Source organism: Chaetodon auriga, chromosome 20 (genome assembly GCF_051107435.1).
Source record: "Chaetodon auriga isolate fChaAug3 chromosome 20, fChaAug3.hap1, whole genome shotgun sequence".
NCBI classification, from domain to species: domain Eukaryota; kingdom Metazoa; phylum Chordata; class Actinopteri; order Chaetodontiformes; family Chaetodontidae; genus Chaetodon; species Chaetodon auriga.
The window spans coordinates 7,640,216-7,667,180 of NC_135093.1; the positions used below are offsets into that span (position 1 = coordinate 7,640,216).

The following is a 26,965-nucleotide window of genomic DNA, read 5'->3' on the forward strand; positions in this document are numbered from 1 at the left end:
ATTCATAATTTTCATATCTGAATCCTGCTTTTTAAAACCCAAAATATTTAACAGTCTCTTCCTTTTAAAGGAAATGAAGGTAACAGAAGATATATTTTGAATTTAGGCCTTTTCTAAATAAATATTCGACTGGCACTAGGAAGTTAAACGTTGTCTTACCTCCGTGTCCTGGTCAACTATTCCCAGTTTTTTGACCAGTGCCATGCTCATGACTGTGGAAAATTCCTGGTTAGTCAGTGTATTTTCAAAGGATTTGAATACAATGAGCTCTCTGGCTTCAGAAGAATGGAACTTAGTTTACCATTGTTAGAAAGTACCTGCCACTTTACAGTATATGCTGGATATCCCTCTACTATACAACACTGTGCTTTGATTGTGAGCCGTGACTCACTGTGGATGACTGAAATACGCTAAAACTAGAAAAGTCCACCTGCTTTTGGTGTGTCTGTTCTTTTGTGTTTCATGGATGTGTTTGCTGTGTTTGTATTGTTTTATGCCAGCAAACCAGTACTCACAAACCAAAAAGAAGTACAGTATAAGTAATAAAACACGACAAAATACACAAATGATGTGCAAAATATACATAAATACAATTCTTTTTAATATTTACAATAAATATACATTCATTTACAGTTACACACATGTTAGTGTACAATAAAAAAAACAGTGCTGGAATATTCGACAACATTGTCATTTCATGTTTACATTGATGGAAATTGATAAGGGGAAGGAAGTTGCACATTCAATTGTGACAACTGCACACAGCTGGAAGGTCGAGTTTGTATTTCAGCACATCTTAACATAACAATGTCCTTACAAACCAGAGCCCACATCACAAATTACATTTCTATCTCTGCACATAGATCAGCTACAATCTCACAGTGCACGGTGACAAATATCAAAGAGCTTTTTTTTTTCCTTCTGGCTAAGTGTTTTGTTTTTCACAAACTGGTTGCTTCTGCACATTGTGCTGTTACACCGCTCAGCAGCACAGGTCATGGTTGGAGGTGGCTGCAGCTGTCACTGGCAGCCGCATTCATCCACAATCATGTCTTCGTGATGGCGAAGGAGCATTTCTCCGTTCTCGTAGTACAGCATGCTTAATGGGCTCATTTTGGTTGGCGCACAGCAGGGTGATGCCACTCTGTCAGGGTGGTAATGTTTCAGTAAACTCTGGGAAAGAAAGAAACAAAGGGTTCAGATGGATGGTTCCAGTGTGTGTAATTAAAGATACAAAGACAAATATTTATTTTTAAATTGACAAAGAAAAGCATCAAATCCTCACGTCTGAGAAGTTACAGATTAATACAAGCAGCACACACTGATGTGGATCTGTCTAAGTCTAAAATCATATCTTAGATAATTAATACTACAATGACACCGTCATAGATCACCTGCATCACTCACCTGCATGTAAGCGTGATTTGTTGGATTTAGGTCTTCTCCCAGGGGTCCAGGGCAGGAACCTTCACAGCGGTAGGCGTTATATCGTTTCGGGAAGATGATCCAGGACCCCCAGCCAATTTGATTAAAATCTACATGCAGGTCGACTCTGCGACAGAGAGATTTTTCACTCCCTCTTTTGGACGCCTGCAGGCTTCTCACTGTTTGTTCTCTCTGGCCCCGTTTGCTCCTGCGCCTCTTCGGCCAGCGGGCCTTTTTGATTTCAGCAGGGGTCAAGAACTTGGATTGTTCAGCTGTATGGAGTAAGCTCGCTTTGGCCTTTGAGTTTTCATCCGAGCCGGTGTGTGAGAAGACGACCAGCAAGGCCCGGTCACTCACGTCCTCCTCTCTTTTCTCCGCATAGACAGGCTGATCAGGAAGCGACAGGCCTCTCTTTGTCTTTGTCGCTTTCCTTCTTCTCGACAGTCTTTTGTGTCGAACCCTCATAGTCAGTTTTTGTCTAAGCCAGCTCAAGAGAGGACGTGTCACGTTGAACACTTTCCAGCTCTGTGATGAAGTGACCAGCGATGATTCAGTGAGCAGCCCCACCAGCTGCTGTTCCTGGCAGCCCTTGTGCATATGGCACGCCTGGCCGTGCTGGTGATAGACCTCCACGGTGATGTTGGAAGCACTCTGCGTCCGAGGAAGCCTGAGTCTCAGCTCTGCTGCCTGGATCTGTTTGTCAGCCAGCAGGGCGTAGAGGTCAAAGGTCGCAATCCAGCGCCTCTGTCTGTACGTCAAACCTAATGTAGTGAAAAGAGAAAGATCAGCATAAGTGAGGTGCACACTGTGCCAGACAGTTTGTTAGTGGTGGCATTATGCCACCATAAAAATATAAAACTCATGACGAGCCGATATGCAAATTAATGTGCAAGTCAACGTCTCAGGGGAAGCGAAATCCACCTGTTGTTAACCAACAACACAAACGTGAATATTGTCATATACAATTATTCAGTCTCTACTGTCATATAATTTTTTATCCATTCCAGACTGTTTTGTACATGTGTCATGTTTCATACTTTTTCAGGATGCATCTGAAGCAAAAGCCATCACTTATGTAACTGGTCTGGCATTTTTACAGTCAACAGATGACCAATGTGTCTATTAGTGTGCAACCAGATGCAATACGTTTGTTTTAATTATCATATCAAACCTTAAAAGCAATGAGTCTGCATGGTGGCATCGCCTTAGCATGTCTATATTAAATGCGTTCTGGGGGGTAATTACGAATGTCATTTGTAGGTCCAGCCACCTCTTTTGTTTTGCAAATTGATTTGTAGGGAGAATGATAAATGCAAAATACATTTCCCTTTGATAACTTCTACCATGACCTCATGATTAATGCTTACATTGATGGAGATTTCAACAAATCAAAGCTGCTCCTAAAGCTTCTTGGAAATAATGGCTCCAGTGCAGCACAAAATGTGCTGCGCCCACATCTGTAATGGGGGCTCATTGTGCTTCAATGAACAGGTGTGGCTCAAATCAACCTAAAGGATTAAAGCATCTTCAACTTCTGTATTGTGCAGTGCATTGGCCCATTTAGCTGGACTTGATCAAAAGTGCAAAGCACCCTCGCTATTAATCCACTCAAACCAAACACCGAGCCGAAACCAATCATTTAACACACCTCAGCCTCTGCTGGCTTCTGCATATCCTCAGTCAAACAAATAGGTAATAACTCTAACACCTAGCAGCCATGTGGGATTGGATTCAGCAGCAGGGAGGGCTGTCCTCTGCTGGCTGCTTGTGCCATTAAATCCCGAGCTCTAATCTAATCAAGCAGAGTGTGAAAAAAAAAGAAAAGAAAAAAAAAAAGAACTGAGGGAAGTTGTTGATTTGACTTAACAAGAGATTTGTATAGGGGGCTGTCTGGCGAGATGTCTAATCAACATCACCTATTTAAGAAAAAAGAGGTTTGCTTTGAGAATTAGACAGAAAACCCGGCCTTTTCACACGCTGATCCCCGCATGGGTATTCACCCCCCCCCTCCCCACACCCCCCCACCCCCGAGCGGGATGTGGATTCAGACCCTCTGAGGTCGTCTGGGTCGCAGCTTTGACAGGACAACACTTGAGCCAAGAAAAACCCTCCCTAACATCTCAGAGGGTCTTTAATGGCAGAGCAGATCTAAGCAACACAGACATGTCCCTGCGGTGCAAACATTTCCCATCATCTTGCTTCCCCTGCCATACAAAAGCTGCACTTTAGGAAAATAATCTTACTTTTCGCCACCACGCTCTTCACAGTGTCCGCCTGCTTTGCGGCATCTTGCTCCAAAGCGTCCTCAGGCCTGGAGAAGTTCGACTTGAAATTCCTGTAGAGATGCATCATGTAGGTTGGCAGGTGGTACCCGGTCGATCGGTCCATCACGGAAAAGCGCTGCAGCGGCCTCATATAAACTCCATCTCTGCTTCTTTGAATCCCCTGGACCAGCAGCAGCAGCGCAGATGCGTGCAGCGCAAAAGCCAGAAGTCCCAATGAGCGCATGTTTTGGGCCGGTTAATGACAAATTCCTCCAGTGGGAGATTAGGGGTGTCTTATATACTCTCACCCACCCTCTTACCCACCCCCTTTCATGTTTAACAAGTAGCTGAGAACATTAAAGGAAATTGACATGCGTCCTCAAGACTTGTTACCTGACAGCTCATCATCCATTCAGTTGCTAATGAGGCGCCTGGGTGCGTGTTTACAAGGAGCGCAGTTTCTTGTTTGCGCCATGTTCCGTGCGCTTCTGCAGCCCGATTCCCCATCCTTGGATTAATTGTTCCAGCTATTTGCCTTACACTAATTGTTAGGCTTTCCCATAGTGTAATGTGGTCTCCTGAATGCCGTCTGAAATGGGCTGCAGTGCTTATAAGACACTAATGAAACACCACAAGCATTAACATAAAAGTGGACGCGGGACTTCGCTGCAGAAATATCACTAAATAGTCACTTTTATCAGGATTAGAGATAACATTTACCACACAGTATAGCCTTGGGTGCAGTTCATCTTCTATTTTAAACATCTTTTGTATAAACAACACGCGCATTTGTGGCTTCACACGAGGATATTATGATAAGAGATGAAAATATAGATTAAAAAAAGGCGCACCACCCAATAAGATGATAACAGGAAACAGCCACCTTATCGCTCTTTATCATATTTCTACTTCCGGAGGACCGCTTATAATATTCATATATGTTCACATGCAGCTTTATAGCTTATATATGGCGAAATGTTGAAGTTTTAGTGATGTTTCCATATTTTTTATAGTGTTTAGGATTTCTATAGTGTTATTCCTGTGATGATAATATTCTTACATGGGCTACGTGTCAAGATTTCATGTCGATATTTGCATAATAAGCAAGAACATGTTAGCTCACGGCACAAAGTCACAAAGAATTCATACTTTATTCAAGGTTTAGATGTGAATAATCAGAGCCGGAGAGACGAGCGCAGAGCGTCCGAGGATGACCGCAGACTGCGCATGCGCCTTCCACAAAGCAAAACTCCTTTCCTCGTAAATTTCCCGAGAAAGGACAAAAAAAAAAGAAAAAAAAATCAATGGATGTGCCTTTTCCCCCTTCTCTCTTCTCGCAGCGGTACAAACAGAAAGCGGCGGACATCTGCTTCATCCTCCGCCGCGGACACACCGAGCTCTGAAAACCTGCTTTGTGTTGAGCCGCACGCTTTTTCACCCGCCGTGTGCTGAAATGGTGAGTAGCTTTAAAGTTTACGGCTGTTGTTGCGCGAGCCTCGGCAGCCCATAAGTTCATATTTCATGCCGATTTGGGATGCTAAGACTTAACATTTTCTGAATGCCTTTATTAATCGTGCACTGTGAATATTTGCAGCCGAGCGCTTTGAACTGCGAAGGAGCTTTTCATGAGGCGAAGTGTTTGTGTGCTTGATGGGGCATACATGTGCTTGGCACCCCCACTCTCCATGCCTGCACTGCATTGTGCGCTGCATCTAGCTCAGGATTTAGTCACAGTCCGTAATGAATGGTAAAAAACAAAAAAAAAAGTTGGATCAACCTGCAGTTGCTGCTCATTATCAAAGAAACGCATCTTCACATTAATGGCAAATTATGCTTTTATTTTCTTAAATACACACACAACATCTTCTCTTTTATTGTGTTGCGCAGCCTGCAGTGAATGTGTGCCACGAACACTTGCTGTGAAAACGGCAGTGCATTCAAATCATAAAATGTTTGGGTGATGTAATACATTATTACAGTCCCACTTCACCACTTTTTAAAACAGCTTTGTGTAACAGCTGCACCCACTTCTGCAAGCCTTTTACTGCCTTGAATGCATTTTTACATCCTGTAAGATATAGCCACTCCATTATTTAAGCTCAAAGGTCCATTTATAAGCATCTTAACTGAAGAAGACTGCCAAATGTCTTCTGAGAAACTTTTTTTTGTGACATATGTTGTTCCCAAAGGTCAAAAATGAGCTTCCATTCTCAAATACATTATAGGCAACACATCATACGTTGTCATGAGCTTATATGCAGAAAAATATCAGTTATTTTAGACTTTAGTCTTTCATGAATGCAATGTCTGGGCACGTTTTGTGCATTTGGAGTCATTAAGGCATGTCGCTGAATATATTCTGCCAGTGCCAATTTATTTTTTTCCATAGACAAAATGTGCCAAGACATGTTCATTCTTCCCATGAGGTGTAATGTAAAGTATGAAAAGTCTACAGAGCAGTAAGACAAAGCACATGATGCACACTTTGATGTATCGCCGCCCCGGCCTTTGTGTGATTTCGCCCGTGCAGCTGGGATCAGTCTCCTCCGCTCATATCACTTTACCTTTACATCCCAGGGGGAAGACAGAAACTTGCTCTTGACAACCGAGAGCGCAGATCAAACCGCGAACATCACAATTAATCAAGAGAGAGGCCCTGAAAGTCCTCGATGAATGGACACCTGGATCATAAATGATTGAGTTATTTATTCGTGGTTTATCTTGATAAGAGGGATTACAGAAATGTTCCTCCTCCCGGGTTTAACTTGTGAAGTTGGTGATTTTGTGAGATGTTGTCATAGCCAGTGCTTTATTAAGAGCTTTTTATGGGTTTTAGGGTTACATGTTGGGAATTGATAAAAACATAACTCCAGTTAGGTTTGGGGTTTCCTCAGAAAATATGAAACATGGTTGATTTTTTTTTATCTATTATTTTCAGTCTGATTGCTTTGATTCAGATTTACAGCCTTTAAAGTATCCGGTACCTTGTGCCAAGTTCTTGTATAAACACCTGTTGTCATAAGATAATGGACATCTGTGTCCCGGTGACTAGAAATCCTGTGTGCACGTCTGAGTGCGATGGATTATTTTTACCACAAGGTGTCATATTTGGACTCAGGTGAATATTTGATAACCCCCAAAATGTGTCTCTTTGGGTGATTTCTTTGTCAAGTCATCTTCCTTGGAGCATTTGTATTGGTTACAGTTATAAGTTGAAAGGGAAAAAACAGATTTGCTGGTGACGTCTCCATATTTCACCTGAACGTTGGCTCAGGTGAAATATTTCCCTGCGCTGTCGCCTCCTTTCCTGTTGCTGTTACAAGGCTTTTAGCAAGTTGGATTTGGACAGGACAGGTGATGTTGGCCATATGCTCCTTTTTCCACTGCGGACATTTAGCATGAGAGGAAGTTTTATTCATCTGTCACAGAACATCCTCTTATCCCAAATTGTGCTCTGTTTTATCGCCATCTGTTTAAAAAGTGGATGGAAACGAAGCTGTCAGAGTGACAGAATGTGTCATTTTGCAGCTTTTTTGGCTTGATTTCACTTGAATTCTGCGTCTCTTTCAGTGACACCTACAGGACTCCTGTTACTCGATATTTGGTTTTAATCTTAGTAATTGCAATTGCTCACCCACTGGATTGACTCATTCATGTTCAGAGCTTTTTCGGGCCTTGGGAGGGTTTTGTTTCACATTGAGCGTGTTGCAAGAACATCAGAGTCTTGGCTCGCGCTGCTGCAGGAAGGAAGGAACAGGTGTGGCAGCGCTAGATTTTACATCCATGTCTCGAAAACTGCTCACTGCTTTTGCAAATAAGCTTAATTTGGACATTATCTTGTGACAGACTGTTGATTACACATAGTTCTGTGAGAAAATATTCTCAGCGGCAGCCACTCTGAAGATAAGCTTGATGCTGCTGACTGTCATTGTTGTTGTCAGGTATGTGTGTGTGCCTGCACAGGTATTATATCACCAGACACTGTTGGCTTTGTTCTTGCTTTATGCAGCCCACAGGGTGAAATAGGACACTCGATGCACGATGAGCTGGTCTGACCTCAGGGTTACGACCACAAGAGGTAGAGCACACAGCCCTTTGCAGCTGAACCTCGAGCTTAAATCTAAGTATTTGCCCAGCTGTAAGCTTGTTTGCCTTCAACATGGCATGTGTTAACCGCTAATGAATGGAGTAATTATAGCATCGTAGTGAATTAGGCTTATATGAGGTCGTCTGTGTGCAGTTGTTACTGATTGTCAGCCTCCCGGCAGGTCCACGCTACATCATGTGGGAGAGGCTTAACGGCTGCGGCTGATTGTACTAAGTTTAATAAGTGAAGGTTTCAGTTACGTGTTTGAGACAGTTGTTAACAGGTCTGCCATGCGTGGGAGGCATTGTGCTGCCGGGAGGCTCTGGTAGTGATTGGATAGTGAAGTGAATGATGAGTAAGCCTCCGTGGGTCCGCCTCCACATCCTCTTTACACATCCCCACACACACACACACATACACACACACAAATCCCAGCATGTGCTCGCAGCCTTGCACCTCATGCACGGGGGATGCATAGAAAGAAAGTCACCAAAAAGCAGCACAGGAGCATGTCGTCACCCATCTAAGCCTCAGACAGCTCTGAGAGCTCTGCCCACCTCGCTCTGCTGAGTGTTTGTCTGGGATCTGTCCTCACTGGAGGACACGTTCATTGACTCGCTTTATAAGGACGCCTTAATGATGCGAGACCGCCGCCTGCACTAGTGTGATCAGCGGGCAGCGACAGATTGCCTCACAGATCAGAGAGATGCCAGCGAGGAAGTCTGACTGAGACCGGTGCTGCTGCCTGTAGGAGAGCTGATATTTTTTTGGTTATTTTCAAGGCACTATTTCTTTATTTTTTATTTTGTTCCTCACAGATTCGAGCACCTCTCGGACGGTGGACTGATCAGCTGAATGTCAGGTACAGTTGCGATACTTTCCGTTCTGATGCTTGAGTCAAGCTGCAGGCTCGTGCTCGCCGGACGTGTCATCAGTGCGTCTCTGAAGGAGCTGAAAGGAAACCACCGCTGTTGTCTAAATATCACTTCAGATGCCGGTGTGATTTTTATGTGAGATTGAACTATGCAAACATGTCACACACTAAAAATGATCATCTGTGACAGAATATGAAAGCTATTTTCCCTTTTCAGAGACATATTCTTTGGTTGAACACGTTCTTCTATAATACCCGTCATGTTTGATATTCACACGGCTACATGGATTACATTCTTCTTGGCATGTGATGCCTCTGAAGTGTTTATCAGCTCTCGTTCCTCTCACAGAGGACCAGTGCCTGTTTGACAGGATTCTGGCTTCCCACGGCAACTTAGAAAACGCAGCTGCTCGGTCAGGATGTGTTTGCACAAGCACAACTTTACCGTTTCAGTACAGAGCGGCGAGCGAAATGGAACACGCTAACAAACTGGTGTAAGATCTGTCGGCTGGAGAGGTTCTCTGAGGCTTTGACAAATGAAAATGCCGTCGGTTGCCCTGGTGGTGCTGACAGAATATTGTGGTCAGACGTTGGGGTTTAGAAAGAAATGAAAGCCACATTACTGCAGCCTGGAAATCATAGGGGGATAAAATTGCCATCTTGCAATGAAATAAATTACAGGAAGGGTTTTAAAAATAGATTTGCACACCCTTTTTAGCAGCTCCGTGTCAAGCTGTGATGAAAGCAAGAATGTAGAAGGCTGAAGGTTTTTCATGTGACTTGTGTCATATCCACTGCAGTCCCAGTAGATTCTCTGCTCTAACTGGGAAACCGTCCTTTTTCAGCCAGTTGCTGTGCACTTACTCTGGATCTGTCCTGCAGTGCAAGAGCTATTTGCGGTAGTTTGATCAGATTTGGAAATTGCATCCTTGAACAATGCATCGCATGGCTTCCTTTCTGCCACAGTCTCTTTCTGAGCAGCCTGTCGGGCGATTTATTTTGGACGAAAGCAAACATCAGAGCTGTAAGTTGACACAAACTCACAATGAGGTCTTTGGAACCGTTGAGGGAAAACAAAAAAGATTTTCTGAAGAGGAAGCACTGAGCTCATTTCCGCGTAGCACTGATATTTAGCTCAGGAACTAGCAATGTCCTGTGGAATCACGCCTGCATGTAACCCTTAACCTCATTGGTGAAATATGTGTACAGCTGCAGGGAGGAAGTTTCAGAGAGTACAACTAAGCATTTCCTGTCAAGGTGTGCTTACACTTCCTCTGCATGGGGGAGTGTGACCGGGGTGTATAGAATGGTTTTGGTGGTCTAGGATCCTGTGATGAGTGAGAGACTGTGGGGACATTGTGTCATTGTTGTAAATAAGACTAACATTGGATTACACCAAACCCTCAGTTGGTGTGTATTATATAAGGTTTTTGAGCAATGTTGCACAGTGTGATGTTGAATTTGCACGATTTTGTCGTTTTTATGTGGCTTTGTGCAACCAGCAGGCTTTCCAACATAAAACTGGCAGACTGAACGAGTGGCCTCCTTGGAGACCAGAAATGCCCAGGATCCTTGAATACGATGAGCAATGTTGCCAAGCGAGCAAGCTGCATTGAATTTTCACTTTTTTCTCTTTTTTTTTTTTTTTTTGTGCCACTTGCTGATGCTTTCTCCTCTCCATCTTGCTATGGGAAGTTGTGTGGAAAGATCTCCCAAAGCGTTTCAAAGTGATACCCATCTCTCTTGAACCCTTGCATCTCTTGTGAATGAAGAGCGCTCTGCATCCTTCCTCGCGGCCACCAACAGATGCATCCTGCAGCTGCACGCTCCTTCCTGTCTGCACTCAGACCCTTTTGTCTGAAGACGTTGCTACAGCAAAGTTGGGACACCGGCTGAATTTAAATGGGGCTGCCCTGAATGGAGCAATGCTGGTTGGCTGGCAGGAGGTTCCAGTTTCCATGGCTGTATTCTTACTGTGCAATCAGTGAATTTGACTATAAGAGCCTCTGACTTCTCCGACCAGCTGCTCACGGCCTGGCTGGCACACAAAGGTGAACTCAAGATCATCTTGTGTTTGTTTGGTCACTTGCTTTTTTTATTGTTGTTCCACATTGCCAGAGGAAATCCGAGTTTGTCTTGTCATTTTATTGGCCTCGCGAGCAGCACGACACTACTCTGGTTGACATGTGGGATAAACAGCCTCTCTGATGAGTTGCCTTGATTGGATCTCCAGGAGGATGTTTATGACTGAGGGCTATTTCTACTCAGGCCTCCGCCCCAGCTGCCCGCCTGCTAGACCAGGCCTGCCCAGCCTGAAATCAGTGTGTCGGACGAGCTGAGCTTGTGTCTAGCAAGCGCTTCCGTATCAAAGCGTGTGTGTGCACCATGGTCAGGCAGCAGAGGTGACAGGCTGTAAGGTAAGGCAGAGGAGGGTTTTCAATGGTCCAGATTCAGTGAGCAAGCTACTGCGCATGCTGCAGCATTTGTAATGACACGTTTGCTTTGGAGGCCTGTAAAACCAAAGCTTCTGTCAGGAAGTGTCAGTTAGCCTCATTTAACGCTCGTTACAAATAACACCATCACATGGGATAAAATTTAGGAAATTCTTGTGTGCATGAGGATAATGGCAGAATCTGTTGTCAGAGAGTTTTACAGCCTTCGCCTGAGCCACATAGGAACATGCACATTATCATGCATGACTGTGGTGGTGGGTAAAAGAAACCTACTGATTAAATGTCCTTAAAGTGACAGAGATTGAAAAGCGTTTGCTATGTAAATGGTCTTTACTGGGAGGAATGCTCAGCCCGTGAGCTCCATTTTCAGTCCAAATAGGAAGTGAGGGAGACACGGAAGACGTCTCACATCTATCATGTTTCATAATCTACCTATTTTTTGACATGACAGTCGAGCTGCAACTGTTTATTTTTATTGCCGTTATTTCAAGCTTTATCCATATAGCCCAAAATCCCACATCACAAATGTGTCTCAAAGGGATTTACAATGTGTACAGCATACATCACTGTCTATCATTAGGTTTGCATGAGGAAAACATCCTAAAAATACCATCTTAACGGGAAAAAAAGAAGAAACTTATGGAAGAGCAACAGATGATGGATCCCTCTTTTTGAACAAACATTCAAGCCGCAGTACTTTTCTATCCACCTGTTTCCTTATCAGAGTGGAAATGCTGGCAATGTTAAAAAAAAATCTCAAAATATTATTGAAAGGTTTTTATGCTTAACTGAAGTGGAAAAGTTGCTGTATTGGTAGATACACTGAAGCTTCTGCTGCTCTGGGTGCAGTGATCAACAAATCTAAATGCCATATCTCTGTCATTTTTTTTCCCACATCGCTTTCATATGTCATCTCGTTTTGCACTCTTCTTCTGAAATGGTTTAAAGGGACATGCGTGGAGAATTAGCACCACATATCTCTGATTTTAATGTTCATTCCTAAGACTGGCATGTCAGTAATGGATGGACACACGCATTCATTCACATTTTCTTTTGCAGATTGCAGAAAATTTGCACTAAATTTAGAGAAATAGAAAGACAGCCATCTTTTGTTTAGCCTATTTAATACTAAAACTAGTGAAAAATGACCACCACAAGGTTCCAGAGCTCAAGGGGAAGTCTTCAGATTTTTTTTTTTTTTTTTTTTTTGACCAACTATCCAAATCCAAGAATATTGAGTTTCCACTTCTGTAAAACACAGAAAAACAAAGCATCCTCACATTTTGATGAGCAGTAACCAGAAATGACTTCGAGACATTTTGAATGGGGTTATCGTTCCAGCGTGTTCCTTTGTCCCGCTCGCTGTACAGTGTGAGCGTCGACCGTGTCGTCTCTGTGCACAGCCTCTCCCTGTGAAAGGGAGCTGAACTTTGGCCATCTGGCTGCCAGATGTACCACTGCTTCCCCCGGTCCCCTCCGTAGAGACTTCAGTCTCTCGCATGAGTCTACTCCCCAACATCGTATTGGAGACGGGACGTGGACGAGGGGGACGCTGTCTGAGATCCTCGACTCCTGAAGTTTTTGCCCAATGCCAAGCAGCCGGGCACTTTGAGCTCCCGCAAGGGGTGTTTCCCACCGACTGGGGGTGGGCACGGGGGACCCAAAAGAGGAAGATTTCTCTTTGGATGTGATGCCAAGTTCTCACACTCCTGTGGACCATGGCGGAAAACAAGCAGCACAGAAAAGGATCTCGGAGCTCAGATCGCTCCTCATCTCACACGTAAGACGCCAGATTTTAGTGGATTTTTGCCTTGTGAAGGCTTTTTGTTGTTTTTCCTGTGGTAGTCGCAAGATTATGGCAACAGAGATGCTTTTGGTATGTGGTGAGGACTCAAATAGACTTGGGCAGCGGTAGCACGGTATTCTTGAAAACGTAGCTTCCTTTTATGGGGCTTGGGTAGAGATTTGACTTCTTTTTACTCTGCAGTTATTTCATTGCATATTTCCTCCTAGTCAAGCTGTAAAAACATTTCAGACGTCGTATCTGTATTTTTCAAACGATGCCAGCACACAGAGTAATAAGAAAATCAATATGTCGCAGTCTTCCCTCTTGGGTTTGTGAAAAGAGACTCTGAATCAAAAGGTCTCTGAGTATAAGGTTGACCTGCCCACTCAGCAACAAAGAGGAGAGTAGCGGTGACTCACCGGCTCCTCTCTCTCCACAGAGCCTCTCGGCACAATGAGAGTCCACTCTGTTCAGAGCTGGAGATCACACAGAGGTGCTTTGAGCTCAGGCGGGTACATGCAACCCTGCCATACCCCTCAGCTCTGCCACATCAAGTAGATTTTGATGTTGGATTGATTCTGTGCTTTTGGACGCTTGGCAGCTCCACTGTTACAGTATGTGCGTCTGTGAGTTTGTGTCGGGTGAAATCCTGTGCTTTTCTCTGTGTTGTTGGAGGTTTTAATGAGGGGACTGTGTGTATTTCTGTGTGTTTCTCTGGTGCTGTTGGTTCCTGACCAGCTACATGCTATAAGTGATGTGGAGGAGCAGTGTTATGCCTCACTGCTAGCTTGTCGGAAGGCTCGTTTGTTTATCTGCAGGCTCCCTGCAAAGCTCACTGTTTATTCAGAGGGGAGGAGGTTTGGTTGAAACCTGTGGCTGGCTCGTGTGGGGGTCTGAGAGCTCTGCATCAAGTTGTATGATTCAAATACAAACACTGTCACACTCCGCTCTAATCCCACGCCACCATGATTAAATCCTATCGATGTGAAATTAGTGATTGTAATTTGAGCGCTGACTAAACCTTTAAGGGGAATTCCTGAGTCGATAGCTAAACCTCTGCATGTTCTGCCTCTGCATGAGTAACATTTATGACATGATTTATCACATAGCCTTAGCTGGCTGTTGGTCAGATACAGAGGCATCAAACAGGTTCAGTCTGTTCTGCTTTTGTTTTTTTTCTCATTTACTTTGTTGCACAGACTTGGATGAGACGATTGATCCCGCTATCATGTCTGTACGCTAAGTATGTAGCATCACCCAGCAGTTTGTTAGCTTAGCTTAACACAGAGACTGGAAACCGGGAGAAATGGCAAGCCTTGCTCTGTCCAAAGGAAACAAAAATCTGCCTACCAGCACCTCAGAATCTCACTAATTAGCACTGGTTTGTTTAGTCAGTACAAAAACAGAAGTGCTAAAATGTTTTCAGTATTTATGCTAAGCTAAGATAACTGGCTGCTCATGTTTAGTGAACAGATGTGAGAGGGGTGTGGATCGTTTCATGTAACTCTTGGTAAATAAGCAAATAAGCTTCACCAAAAAGTTGGACGACTGCTTAAAAATCCAAACAAGACTAAAAGTCACTGGAGTACAGCTGTGGGTAATGAGAGAGTCACTGTTTTTCTAAGTACTTGATCATCAATCAAAGTACTGGACAAAGATCAGGGGATCAAAGATATTACGTCCATCCTCTGGGGACCTAAATATGTGTGTGCCAAGTGTCTCAGCAAACCATCCACGAGTTTTAAAAACCAAAGAAGTCAATCTCATAGTGGTGCTAGAAAAGTCGAAAAGTCAAGGGATCAAAGTAGGATTTGTCTTCTGGAGACCATGAATGTTTGTACTATGGGTGCAACGGAAAAGTTGGGGATTTAACATGCATAAAACTTCTCCAGGTCTAAATTTTACAGCCTATTTTCACCACAGACCTTAAAAATCAAAAGCCATTACACGATTACCTCACTGACTTGACAGGTTTTTCAAAGGAAGTTTCATTTTATGGTTAGCTCGCTATTAGCCTCTAAACTAAGCTAACACACGATCGGTCTCCTCGTGCTTTCTTGGTCATCCATCCCATAGTCGTTGAGATATTTCAGTCTGGAGCCAAGTGGTGGCCGACACAGCCATGAATCTTTGTTACTTATGTTACTTCAGTGTTAGACGTTCCCAGGTTTCCCTCTTTAGGTTCGTCTGTGAGTGTCGTCCCCGTGTTTGCTTCCTGTTTCTGAGTCCACTGCGATGTCATTCACAGCTGCTTGTGGAGCATGGGTACAACTGCCAGTGCCGCACCACAGCCTGTTTCTGTAGCATCGCCACTTGAGAGTGTCCATGGCAACGGGATGGCCGACAGCAGGCAGTCTCTTAGCATGAGCCCCTTTCAGACGGTCAACATCCACAACAACAAGGCCAAGTCCATTATCACCAACAAAGTGGCACCTGTCGTCATCACGTAAGTCCCTCCCCGAATCCGTGTTCTCACGACTGGGTGTTAATCCTCTTTGATCACTGCGGTGACATCCCCCCCACCCAGCCCAAGTGTTTGCCCCCGTTATCGTCTCATTTGTCAATCCAGGCCTGGCAAATAGCAGCCGATGATACCACCCAGACCTGCTGTTGTGTTCTGCTTTACAGGTATAATTGCAGACAGGAATTTCAGATTCACGATGACATCCTCAAGACCAACTACAAAGTGGGTCGGATATCGGACGCGATGCCCGAGCACTACCTGGTGCAGGTAAGGACAACATGTGTGACAAACGTCTTCGCTGCAAGAAGGCGCCGCACTGTCGCAGAAAGACGCAGCATCATCTCATCTATGTTTAAGCACGCTGTTTTCACATTCGTATGTTCAAACCGCAGAGTGGCATCGGAGCATTGTCATGCGCTGTTTTATGATCTGGGGCAGCCATTGAAACAGGAACGTTGTCACCCCTCTATCACGGCTTTGATCTGCTCCGTCACCTCTGCTGTGTCTGTTCAGGCATGCAGTGTTTCATCAGTGTTGCCCCACAGCCTTTGTTTACATGTATAGATAGGTCAGGAGTCACAGTAAGATTATGAGGGCAGATAGTTTTCCTCTCTGTTTGGGCTTTCAACAGCATTTTAGCAAATCTGAATGTGCTAAGCAAACCATCTCATATCCCCTGTCAAACCCTTTTAGGTAAGTTAGTGATGTGAATTTACCTCCAAGAATAAAATGGTGATTTGAATAATACTTAAACTGCAGCAGTGTAGGAGGTAAAGTCATTATTTTATACATCATTATTTTTAACACTGACAATGGAAACTGGAAAATATGTCAATATTTTGGGAAGTTTGATGCTCTATTGAAACTCAGTATAAGTATGTATAGTATAAGATGGAGGTGACGGAGCAGAGATTTAACCTGTTGAGACAACAGAGTAACCAGACTGTGTCAGTTTTGTTATTTGCTAACACACAGAGAGGACAGAAGAAGAGATTTAAGCTAATTTCCGCTTCTTTCGTGCTTGTTAGTATTGAGAACTTAAATGAAAGAGCAAAACACTTAGCTAAAGGGCTTAAAATGCCCGTGAGGATGCGAGTCGTTTTCACATGTAAACACCATTTTCAGATTTATCCAGCCGCTTTAGTGTTGACATATTTGCTCTGCAGAATTTACAAATGCTAATGCATGCTGGAGTGGAAGCTGGGGAAATCCTGTGTTGGGGTCAGGCTCTCAGATGGAGTCAGATGAAAGTTGCATTGCTTTCCAGGGGGAGTACTTCATGGTCCAGGATGTGTACAGCAAGGCAGATGTCCTCAATACCACGGGCAGCTACGGAGCGCCCAACTTCCGCCAAGTCAAGGGGTCCTACCCGCTGTATGGGATGGGTCAGCCGAGCCTGAATGGCTTCAAACAGGTTCTCCAGAGGCTCCAGGCGCAAGGACACGAGGTCCCTGTTATTTTCTTTTGTATACATATTTATATAAGCAGAATTTACACACAGTGAGCTCACATAAATTGTTCGTGTTTGGTAGATTGTATGTTCTTAACTCCGCTGTGTCGGTGCCTCTGTGCTGCAGCGCTGCCTGACCTCTTTCTAGCTGTGTTGTCAGTAAATATTTGAGGAGTCAAGTGCTCGGTGGAAGCTGTGGCTGAATTGTAGAACTGAGCAAACAGAAAGTTGTGGTCGTGTGTACCAGTGGAAAATGAATCTCTGTGCTTACAGCAGCTAGAAACTGACCCTAATTGAAATGAAATTGACAAAATTATAAGTCAGGCCTCTCTGAACTCCTTACTCATGTGCTGCATGTCATATGACAGCAGATTGTTTCCAGTTGCTCTTGGAAGTGATGTAGTTGGTAGAAGGCAACAAATCATTTACTTTTAAAAGCTATTATTATTATTTGATGACTGTCTTCAAACAGGAGGTCATATTCTTCTGTGTAAGAGAGGAGCCGGTGGTTTTCCTGCACAAGGACGACGACTTTGTGCCGTACACCCCCAGGAGGAAGGAGAACCTACACGAGAACCTTCACGGCCTAGAAAAGGAGGAGCTGGTGGAGAGCCTGGAGCTCACCGTCAGGAAGGAGGTGAGGAACATGGATCACTTTTACAAACAGCAGCTCCTTCATTCCAACGGCCGTCGCACTGTTTAGCTCCAGAGTCACTGCACATACACGCTGTTGTTTCAACTATAGTTGATTGATCTTTTTATTGTCTATTTGCTCTTTTTTTCTACCTCTCCTTTTTATTCTTGCTGTTGTAACAAGTGCACTTCCTCAGCCTGGGATCAATAAAGTCTTATCTTATCTTGCACCAAAATTAGCATGTATGTGCAGGTTTTTTGAAGACAGAGTAAACCTGCTAAAAATAGGTGGTTGACTCCTCCCAGCAGATGAGTTTGTTTTTTTTGTGTTGTTGTTTTTGGGTTGTGTCACGTTTGATGTCACGAATCTGCTTGAAAATTGGGCAGCACTACTTTTTCTTTTACCTCAATCCCTTTTATAAACTGAGCGTGTCAGGGGAAGCTCTTTCACCTCGCTGCCTTGCCAGTGTTTGAAGAAGGAAGGCGCCTTTACGTATTGTTCCCATAACCTGTAAAAAAAAAAAAACGATAAATAATATTCCTGGCTATATACATGCCAACACATGTCCTACCCGGGCGCCTTGGAGCAGGAACATGTGACTACTGCAGATCATTTGACCCTGGAATGAATGCCAGTCGTACGCTTTCCCACTGAAGACAAAAGCCAGATGTTAATAGGTGTTAGTGGGCCTTTTGTCCCATGTGAAAGGAGTATTACTTAGCAGTTTTTTTTGTCTAAAGGAGTACTGAAACTGTCCCTTCTTCCTTCCCCTGCAGCTCCACGACTTCGCCAAGCTCAACGAAAATGTCTTCTACGTCTACAACGACATCGAGTACTTCAAAGACGAGCCGCAGAAGATCTCCATCACGTGTGAGGAGGACATCCATGTGACCGAGGAGGTCTACAAGAGGCCCATGTTCACCATGCCGGCCTACAGGTTGTTTACATTGTTCCTTTGTTAGCCCTCAGCTCCTCAGCTCACACTTCAGATTTTTACGTGTGGTTGCCTGCTGTAGAATATGCACAGCAGGTTATAAATAGTGGTGGTTGTTTGTGCAGAGGCTGGTTGCCCTGCTTTTTCGGAAGGGGGGGGTGTAAAAACTACAGATTGCAGCATCCTGTTTGCAGTCAGATCAACAGTCGGCTTTATTGAGATTTAATGATGCTCACAACATTTCCAGGGTGAGAGAGTTTATTAATTACACCAAGAGCAGGGCGCTGAGGCCTCGTCGATCCTCCTGTAGTTTTATTGTCAAAAGAAAGCAGCGGGATGTTTTATTACAGGTACTTTGAAATTCCAGGAGGTGCATTTTTAAGGGAACGCTAACGATCCCATGATTTCATCTCTCCCGTCATCCCTCGTGGATTGCGGAAGGAGGCGAAGTTTCTATGTTGGATTAGTAAACACGCCATGAGAAAGCTCAGCTGTCGAGTCCTACTTTAGGTCAGATGTGTATGTGCTCTGTTATGACCTACATAAAGGCAATATTGACACAACACAGGCGCGGGTTCAGCTCGCGGTAACTATCTGTTGTATTGCAGGTACTACAGATTACCACTGCCAATGGAGGGAGCGCCATTGGAGGAAGACTTTGACGCATTCGTTAACATACTCAGGGTAAGCTCGTGTAAAAACGTCCCTCGTGGTTTACAGTCCACCAGTTCAGTAGACCTTTTTCGGCTGTGCTCCTCTTGATGGGATCTTGTTTTGATGTGCCATTAAAGTTATTAATGGCTGGAATATTGCTGAGCATCTGGACTTCCTCACTGTGGTGGCGAGAAGGTCACAGTCGCCTTTTCTAATCCACATGCAGTCGTTTGAATCTGCCCTATCAATCACTAATAAGTGTGATCGTTGTAAAAAATGGCAGAAAACCTGCAGTTTGGACTCATTGTACGTCCGCTCTTTGGTCATCCGCTCTGTCTGGTTTCCGTCCTGCCCTTCACTCACACAGGATGTTCTTTTCGTCTTGTTTTGCCCTTTTTTGGACTGACTTGCAGCAGCCAGCCCAGTTCCCTGTGGTTGGAAAGTGTCTCCCTTTTTCTTTTTTTTCTTTAAGCAGTGTTTGGATCAGAGCTGTGTTGAGTCCTGCCGCACTCTTTCTTTCACTCTTTCATTTGTAGATCTCACTTAAGCCATTGTCCTTGATGATTCCCGTTTAAAGATTTCAGGCATGGCGATCCTTCATATTTTCCAGTGCAATTATAGCTTCCAGGATGTTCCTCATTTCCCAATTCTGTGGTTTAAACAGGCTTTAAAATCACAGTTTCCTCATCTCAACTAATATATTTCCAACATGACATTAAGAAACATGAAGTGTTGACGTGGTGATTTGCAGCTGGCCTTCTAAAAACTGTCCTAAATTTGGCTGAAGCACTTTTTTATGCTGATTTTTCAACCACATTTAGGCCAGTTTTAACCCCTTTTGACGTTAAAATCTAGTATTTTTATGTTTAATTCATTACCACAGTAGTGATATAACACCGCTCAGCTCTGTTGGTGTTTTACAGTCTGCCATCTCTCCAGAATCTCTCTTCCACGTGTGCTCTGTTTTCCAGGAGAGCGCCAGCTTGTCCCTGGGCCACAATGCGTCCCGGCGGCTGCCCGCCCTGCTCTTCAGCTGCCAGGTGGGCGTCGGCCGCACCAACCTCGCCATGATCCTGGGCACGCTGGTCATGAATCGCCTGAGGGGTGATTCACAACCGCAGCCTCAGTAAGAACTAAACTTCAGCACTGAAAATTGAGAATTACATGACATAAACCTTCATCGCATGTTTAATAATGATGCAGCCTGGTTTTGTTTAGCCTCTCTGTGATATCCAGTTAGAGGGGACCTGACCTGGTTTGCCTTGTGTTTGCAGAGTTGAGGAGGCGCTAGCTTCAGAGCCCAAACCTTTGTTCCAGGTCATCCAGTCTCTGATCAACAAGCTGCCTAATGGACAGCAGGTCATGGAGGAGGTAAAGCAAATGACCTACTCCATCACAACATCCACTTTAAGATCATAAAGAGAGCATCTGTAGGTCATAAACAACCAGTCATAAAGTCCTCACCCACCCAAAGTGTTTTATGTATTTTTACTTTGATGTTGGACTTTCACTGTGCGGAGTTTGATGAATATCTGCATATTCCTTAATGGAGTACTAGATATAATGTACAGTAATTGATTTTTTGTGGGGGAGGAAACCTTATCAGAATCAAATTATTCCTCAAAACTGAGCATTTTTATATGTCTTGTTTTTACCTGACAGGTTGACCAGGCCATCGCCCTGTGTTCAGAAATGCACAACATAAAAGAAGCAATATATGAGAACAAGAGTAAACTGGAAGGGATTGGAGAAGATTATCAAATTCAGGTTTGTGATGATCCTTTTTTTTTTAGCTGTGATTTAGCAGCGCTGACTAACACCTAGAATTTCTCCTCGAAGGCTGCACCATGTGACGTAGATGATGCTAAATAAAGCAAGAGTGAAGCTGAAATCAAAGGATGATGCATAAAAAGTCCTTCTCAGTGTGAGTCCTTGAGCTGATGGAGGGCTTAAGAAGCAGGTGACTTAAGAGTGTTGATTTATTTTGTATAATATCCCTGCAGTTCAGGAAACAAGTGGAATCTCAAACGCAGGCTTAGTAAGAGAAATAAAGAAAATGAGCTGCTACTATGAACAGATATTAAAGCTGTGGTTTATTTCTTAGGGGAGCAGTACCAAAGACTACTTTCTCAACAGAACCATGCAGAGCTTGGAGCGCTACTTCTACTTAATTGTATTTAATGCATACCTTCACGAACAGGTAAAGTCATTTTTTCCAGCATAAATGTCTATATATCTAAGTTTACATAAAGGTTGCAAGCCATTAAAAGAGTTGTAACTGTATGCTGCATTTTGCAGTTTCCTCTTGCCTTCGTGTCCAACTTCAGCCAGTGGATGTGCTGCCACGCGTGGCTGTACAGGCTGCTGGCCCGCATGGATCTGTCAGAACTGTCAGCCCCGGCCGAGCTGGTCACCAGAGGAGCTCGCGTCCTGGTGAGGAAATCAGGCGCGCACACAGAAGATTTATGCTGTTATCGTTTGAATCATGATTACAGCTTTGTCTGTAATGCGAAGAAAAAAACATATCGTGCAGGATACAGATGTGTCCTCAGTGTTTATGCAAACAAATACCACTGCTGTTTTTTTGTATTGCCTCTGCGCCGCCAGACATTATGTTTTCAAGCTGTCTGTCCCATTCTCATGACCACGATTTCTCAGGAGTGCATTTAAATTGACTAGGTTTCATTAGGTCACTGTGACCCATTAGTGTCTCATAATATAAAATGGAGTGCTGACATTATATATAGCAGCATCCATATTTGAAGCATTGTAGTCCAGCAGAAGCTTGTTGATTCTGCTGATATTGAGCTTCAGGTGATTGTTGTTGCACCATGTGATGAAGCTCTCTATCAGTCCTCCATTTCACCAAGAAATACACTTAAATACTTTAAAATTCATCACTACATATATTACATGAGTCTACACAGACATGGACGTAAACTGCAACTTGACTCGCTGGTGGAAGCAAACAACTACAGGGTGATAATTCTAATGTTACACTGATGGAGCTGCCACGTTAATGTCTCATCGTCTCCCCACACAGTCACATAATCATCTGTACATTAGGAGTAATGTGTAGCCACATGTGTCTGCACAGGTTGCTGATGAGTGCTTGGCTCCGGATGTGCTCAGCACCGTGAAGGAGATGAAGGCGGTCAACTTCAGACGAGTGCCCAAGATGCCCGTTTATGGAGTGGCTCAGCCAACATCAGAGGTGCAGCAGATCCCCTCACATTTCCTCTGTGATCATCACATAAAGATCTAATCCTTTGGATTTTTTTTAAATATTAAGTTTTGCTGTAACAGACTGACTTAGCACATTTATTCCCACATCACTAATACACATTCTTGCAGTCATGAATATTCATAAGCATACAAATAGACTCCCAGGAATGACTCATGATGATTTGGTGAAGAGTCACACTCCCACCTCAGGATGCTGAAGCCGGACTTCCAGCTCCTTGCCGTCTAATTGTAAACTTGCTGTGTGCAGGCTGCCGGAGCAGTTTTGGCGCACCTGACGGACGAGAAGAGGAAGCACAGCCACGTGTTGTGGGTCAACTTGCAGGAGGAGCTGGTGCTGGAAGGGAATGGTCAGATTTTTACACCAAGGGAGCCGTCATGCCTGGACCAGCACATTTCAATCCCGTCGTCTGACCCACAGCTCATAGAGGTAAAGTGAAATGGAAGCTTTACTGTCATAAGCTTTAGAATTTCTTCTAGCTTCACACAGTTGAAGTGAAAGCCTTCTTGTGTCCCGTCCCGGTGTGTAGAAGCTGGAGACGTCTCTGAAGGAGGAGATCCTGCGAGCTCAGAAGTGGCTTGAGGTGATGCTGGAGCAGGAGAAACAGATGAAGATGTTTAAAAGCTGCCTGACGGTCCGGGAGATCTTCAACCAGCACATAAGCTCCCACCAGGGCCTCGTCTACAAACGCATCCCTCTGCCGGACTGCAGCGCGCCCAGGGAGGAGGTAGAGATGCGAATGTGCTCACAAACATGCAGGCATGAGCCGCAGAAACACTTCACAGCTCATAGGTTCCTGTGGTAGCTGCTTGTCATGAAGGGGGGTGACGATGAATAGGCCTTTTGCTCCCTCTAGTGGTCAAGAATGTTACTGTCGTACTGAGGTTTTAAACATCAGCACAGCTACTCATCAGCTTTGTTAATTCTGCAGATTTCTATTGGAATGATGTAAAATAAATAAATGAATTAATAAATTCATATCTTGAAGGGATGTTTTGGTCGAGTTTGTGTGTTCCTACATGAACTGTGTGTGTGTTCTTGTTCTCAGGAGTTTGATAAGCTGTTGGAGGCCATGAAGGGCTCCTTGGCTGAGGACTCTCACTCAGCCTTTGTTTTCAACTGCTCTAACGGCAAAGGCAGGACCACGACCGCCATGGTTGTCGCTGTTCTGACTCTCTGGCACTTTAACGTGAGACACCTCCTTGAGTCTTCTGCACGTTCATTATGGCCTTCAGTATCATAGAAAGATAACGTGGCTGCATTGATTTCATCATCCAAAATAAGATCAGGCGTGGTGTCTTCCTCCTGCAGGGCTTTCCAGAGTTTGCAGATGATGAGATTGTGAGTGTTCCTGACGCCAAGTACACAAAAGGAGAATTTGAGGTAGGCACACGTTAAAAACAAGGTCAGATATGTTGGAAATCATCATTTTAGGCTTCTTTATGCAAATATGCCAAGTACATGCTGGTTCAGTCATCTTGAATGTGAGGATTTTATTATTTTTTTTCATGGAACTGATCATCTTTTGGTTTCGGACTGGTTGGTCTGACTTTCAAGTTTCCATCTTTGACTGTGGGAAATCACACGGAGACACTTTATGAACAAAATCAGCAATCAATGATGAAAAATAATCCTTCGTTGGAGCACCGCAAGGGTTACTGCTCAGACCTCTCTTTCAGGTCCATGTTTTCTTTCAGTTACATGTTCAGTTCCCGTCATCGCAGCCATGTTCACATCGGTGCTGATACTGAGATGTGATCTGTGGCCGCTCTTCGGCAGATATTTCAGAAAACAAACAGCGTAGGGGAGGTGACCGAAGCGGCTTCTTATCTTCATCACGATTAGTTTTAGTTTTCATTTTAATCTGAGAAAAAACATGTGACATCTGTGCATCTCACCACTTGAGTTAAAGAAAAGTAAAGGATATTAATGGAAAATGAAATTACTGTTCTGAATGGTCACGTTTAAAGCCTCCAACTCTCTGCTGAGTTTGAGTTTCTGTAGGTTGCACTTGTTTCTTTCTTCTGTTCAGTTGTGATGGGTATGCTGCTGCAGGAAACATAACATGCATTAACATTTTGTGCAGGTTTTCCTCACGCTGGCCTCACACCACTACTGACAGTTGCGGGAGTGTTTTATTTTTGTTTATATTATTATCTGAAAATCCTCTCATATGCGCCAGGCATTAGTCCTAAGAACAGCAGGAACAACTCCAGTTCCTCCAGACAAACAGGGGACTCTGCAGCCCCTTTTAGCTTTCTAAACTCCAGCCTCCTGCGTCTGTGATTGAAGGCTTTGGCCAAACAAAGGCAGACGCCAAAGCCTTTCTCCTCTGTTCTGAGCGGTGGCTGTGAATTAGGGCTGCTGGGTGTTTTTTCTTGTGACAGTGAATCAGAGGTTGGAACCTGCTGGCAGTGTCCTCGGGACTGTAAACATGGACACACAGAAGGAGGCCGAACCCTGCAGGCACACAATACAACGTGCCAATCACAGCCCCGCTGCCACCGGAGTTTCTGGGATACGCAGAGTGGTCGCCACGGAGACCTTGCCTGCCTCCAGTTCTCTGCCTCTGAAGGATGTGTGATGCTGCCATCCCCATTGCCTTATCTGCCAAAATAGGCATTGCCACAGCTGTGAGGTCCAAAGCGTTACGTGGAGTGATGTTAGCTAATCATCTCCTGGTGTAGTGTAGAAACTGGTGTGATACAGTGTCTTGAAGTTTACTGTTTTGGTTCCAGGGATCAATCTACCGTTTTCATATATGAAAAGCTGTGGCTGGTCAGAAGTTTACAAGAGTGGAAATCTGATGTCTGATTGCAAGTGAATGCAGCTGAGATGAGGCTCCCGGTGCAACGTGGTGCCAGGAGCAGGGAGAGGACACAGGGTTCACCACGGACCGATTTCACCCAGCTGCTGCGAGCTGTCTCTGCAGCTGGCAGCAGCTCTGTCTCGGCAGCTTTCTGTGCAGCCTCTCCCGGTCCTGGCGGCACCCCACGACTGCTGATAGCTTTTTTTCCCCTGCTAAATGTGTTTGTGCGGTTGCCAAATTCCATTAGTAGAAAAACAGAACCGCCGCAGATGGATAGCGGCAGGGTTGTTTAGTCAAGGCGTGCTTGTTCAGGAATGGTAACTCGTGTTTGATTGAGTGAGTGACAGATTAAATCTGGCTGAACCCAGATATTCACCAGCGCTCACAAGCGTGTCCAGACTGCAGCTACCGACATCTCTGAAGCTGCTCATTCTGCAGACAGTAACAACAGTGTTAAATACAAGTTTATTTAAGTTCAGCAATCCTGTCTCATTTGTTATTGTTAGTTAATTGTTGTATTTTATCAGATGCAACAAACAGCCGCATGGTATCTGCTTTATGTGTCAGCCATTGGCTGCCCTGCCCTGCTCTGTAAATATTGGCATCAGTCATCAGTCATTGGCTCAGCACCAGACAGCAGAAAGACACAGGTAGCGACCAGCTGGTGAACATAGTGGAGCGTTTAGCTGCTAAAGAGCCAGATATTTCCCTCAGGTGGTGGTAGACTTACATTCATCAGAAACATGACGACATTAATGATAACGTTGCTCCGTAACTGCCGGATCTAGAAAAAGTTGCTGAAGTGTACTTATATGCACGTCAGTCATCACATCAACCTGAAGTACACGCAGACACATAACCGAAAAGTCCGAGTTGAAGATGGGAAACTGGCTCTTTATGATTTTTTTTTAAAGGACCAGTTGTTGTTGTAAAGTCCATCTGTGACGTGCAGGTTGGAGAATACAGAAAACTGTAAAGATTTTCTGCAGCCTGACACAGATTGTGTTTTTTTTTCTCGGGGGCAGCGGCCAGGCTGCATGCTGATGCCGCTGCTCTGACACACACACTGAATGAGAAAATAGGGTTTTGCCTGCAGGCCTGTTCTGTTCTCTGATCCTGCTCTTTGGTTTTCCTCCCTCTCTGCCTCCTGCTCCTTCTTCTTATTGCTCTTATTATCTGCGTTATCGTCACTATCTAAAGTAAACCAGCTGCAGAGAGGCCACCGACAAGGTTTAGTAAACTGGCTGGCAGCCGACAGGCACACGGCGCTGATGGAAACATTCTCCGTTTCAGTTAGGTCAACACTGTAGATGAACATGCTGACACACACTGGAATATTTCAATTAGGTCAGGATTGATAGGCTGTCCTCTTCTTATCAACTGACCTCAAAGGACTGACAGTTTGCCTGTTGTTTTAATCAGTTCTCATAGTATTTCTATGAATATTAACGCTACAAAAGTGCACATTTTGGCATGACATGAGGATGGCAGATGCTGCTGTTGCTTCAGGCCGAGGCAGCATCATTTATAGAGCATATTTCATACATAAAGGTAATTCATTTACATAATGCATACAGTAGAAGATATAGAAACCTAAATTCTTGGCATGGCAACTCTATTATATAGCATATTTCAATACACTTAAATTAGGAATGTATACAACAAGTAGGTGCATGTATAGACATCAGAGAATCAGAATCAGGTTTTTTTGACCAATTATGTGTGCACATACAAGGACAAAAGACAAAAAAACGGTCAGTAAAGTTAGTAAGTAGAAAGGACTTAAAAGACAAAGTAGATTTTGAAATATATGATTGTTTAGTTGATTCTTGCTTCTGGAAACAGCAGTTGTCACCACGAAATCCCCACAAGGTGGATCATGTGACG

General features: G+C 44.2%; 2 protein-coding genes across 7 annotated transcripts in view; one reads left to right on the forward strand and one right to left on the reverse strand.

The window, feature by feature from the left end:
• Positions 1 to 581: 581 nt before the first annotated feature.
• On the reverse strand, positions 582 to 3,961 carry ndr2 (nodal-related 2). Its single transcript, XM_076760647.1, has 3 exons — positions 3,669 to 3,961; positions 1,408 to 2,186; positions 582 to 1,173 (listed from the first exon to the last, which is right to left on the reverse strand). Exons 1-3 carry the CDS (start codon positions 3,931 to 3,933, stop codon positions 1,021 to 1,023), a joined length of 1,197 nt encoding a protein of 398 aa, XP_076616762.1. The 5' UTR covers positions 3,934 to 3,961; the 3' UTR covers positions 582 to 1,020.
• A 1,114-nt stretch (positions 3,962 to 5,075) lies between these two features.
• Positions 5,076 to 26,965, forward strand: part of pald1a (phosphatase domain containing paladin 1a) — a 48,576-nt gene continuing 26,686 nt past the window's right edge. The window contains exons 1-17 of one of the 6 annotated variants that reach the window (XM_076760326.1): positions 5,076 to 5,145; positions 15,138 to 15,335; positions 15,518 to 15,620; positions 16,621 to 16,800; positions 17,276 to 17,440; positions 18,214 to 18,374; positions 18,980 to 19,055; positions 19,997 to 20,151; positions 20,300 to 20,396; positions 20,688 to 20,792; positions 21,130 to 21,225; positions 21,324 to 21,458; positions 22,123 to 22,239; positions 22,519 to 22,698; positions 22,799 to 22,996; positions 23,318 to 23,458; positions 23,581 to 23,652. In XM_076760326.1, coding sequence (XP_076616441.1) covers positions 15,151 to 15,335; positions 15,518 to 15,620; positions 16,621 to 16,800; positions 17,276 to 17,440; positions 18,214 to 18,374; positions 18,980 to 19,055; positions 19,997 to 20,151; positions 20,300 to 20,396; positions 20,688 to 20,792; positions 21,130 to 21,225; positions 21,324 to 21,458; positions 22,123 to 22,239; positions 22,519 to 22,698; positions 22,799 to 22,996; positions 23,318 to 23,458; positions 23,581 to 23,652 — 2,166 coding nt within the window. In that variant the 5' untranslated portion in view covers positions 5,076 to 5,145; positions 15,138 to 15,150. Of the gene's footprint in view, positions 5,146 to 8,349; positions 8,639 to 8,730; positions 8,774 to 11,008; positions 11,068 to 12,723; positions 12,884 to 15,137; positions 15,336 to 15,517; positions 15,621 to 16,620; positions 16,801 to 17,275; positions 17,441 to 18,213; positions 18,375 to 18,979; positions 19,056 to 19,996; positions 20,152 to 20,299; positions 20,397 to 20,687; positions 20,793 to 21,129; positions 21,226 to 21,323; positions 21,459 to 22,122; positions 22,240 to 22,518; positions 22,699 to 22,798; positions 22,997 to 23,317; positions 23,459 to 23,580; positions 23,653 to 26,965 lie in introns of those variants that run through there. The other 5 variants (XM_076760324.1, XM_076760327.1, XM_076760328.1 and 2 more) reach the window with 5 other exon arrangements.

Coding starts and splice junctions, on each gene's coding strand:
- ndr2 (XM_076760647.1), bottom strand. CDS start 3,933: ATGCGCTCATTGGGACTTCTGGCTTTTGCGCTGCACGCATCTGCGCTG. Junction 2,187..3,668: donor GAAGAGCGTGGTGGCGAAAA/GTAAGATTATTT, acceptor TCACTACATTAG/GTTTGACGTACAGACAGAGG. Junction 1,174..1,407: donor CAAATCACGCTTACATGCAG/GTGAGTGATGCA, acceptor TTTCTTTCCCAG/AGTTTACTGAAACATTACCA.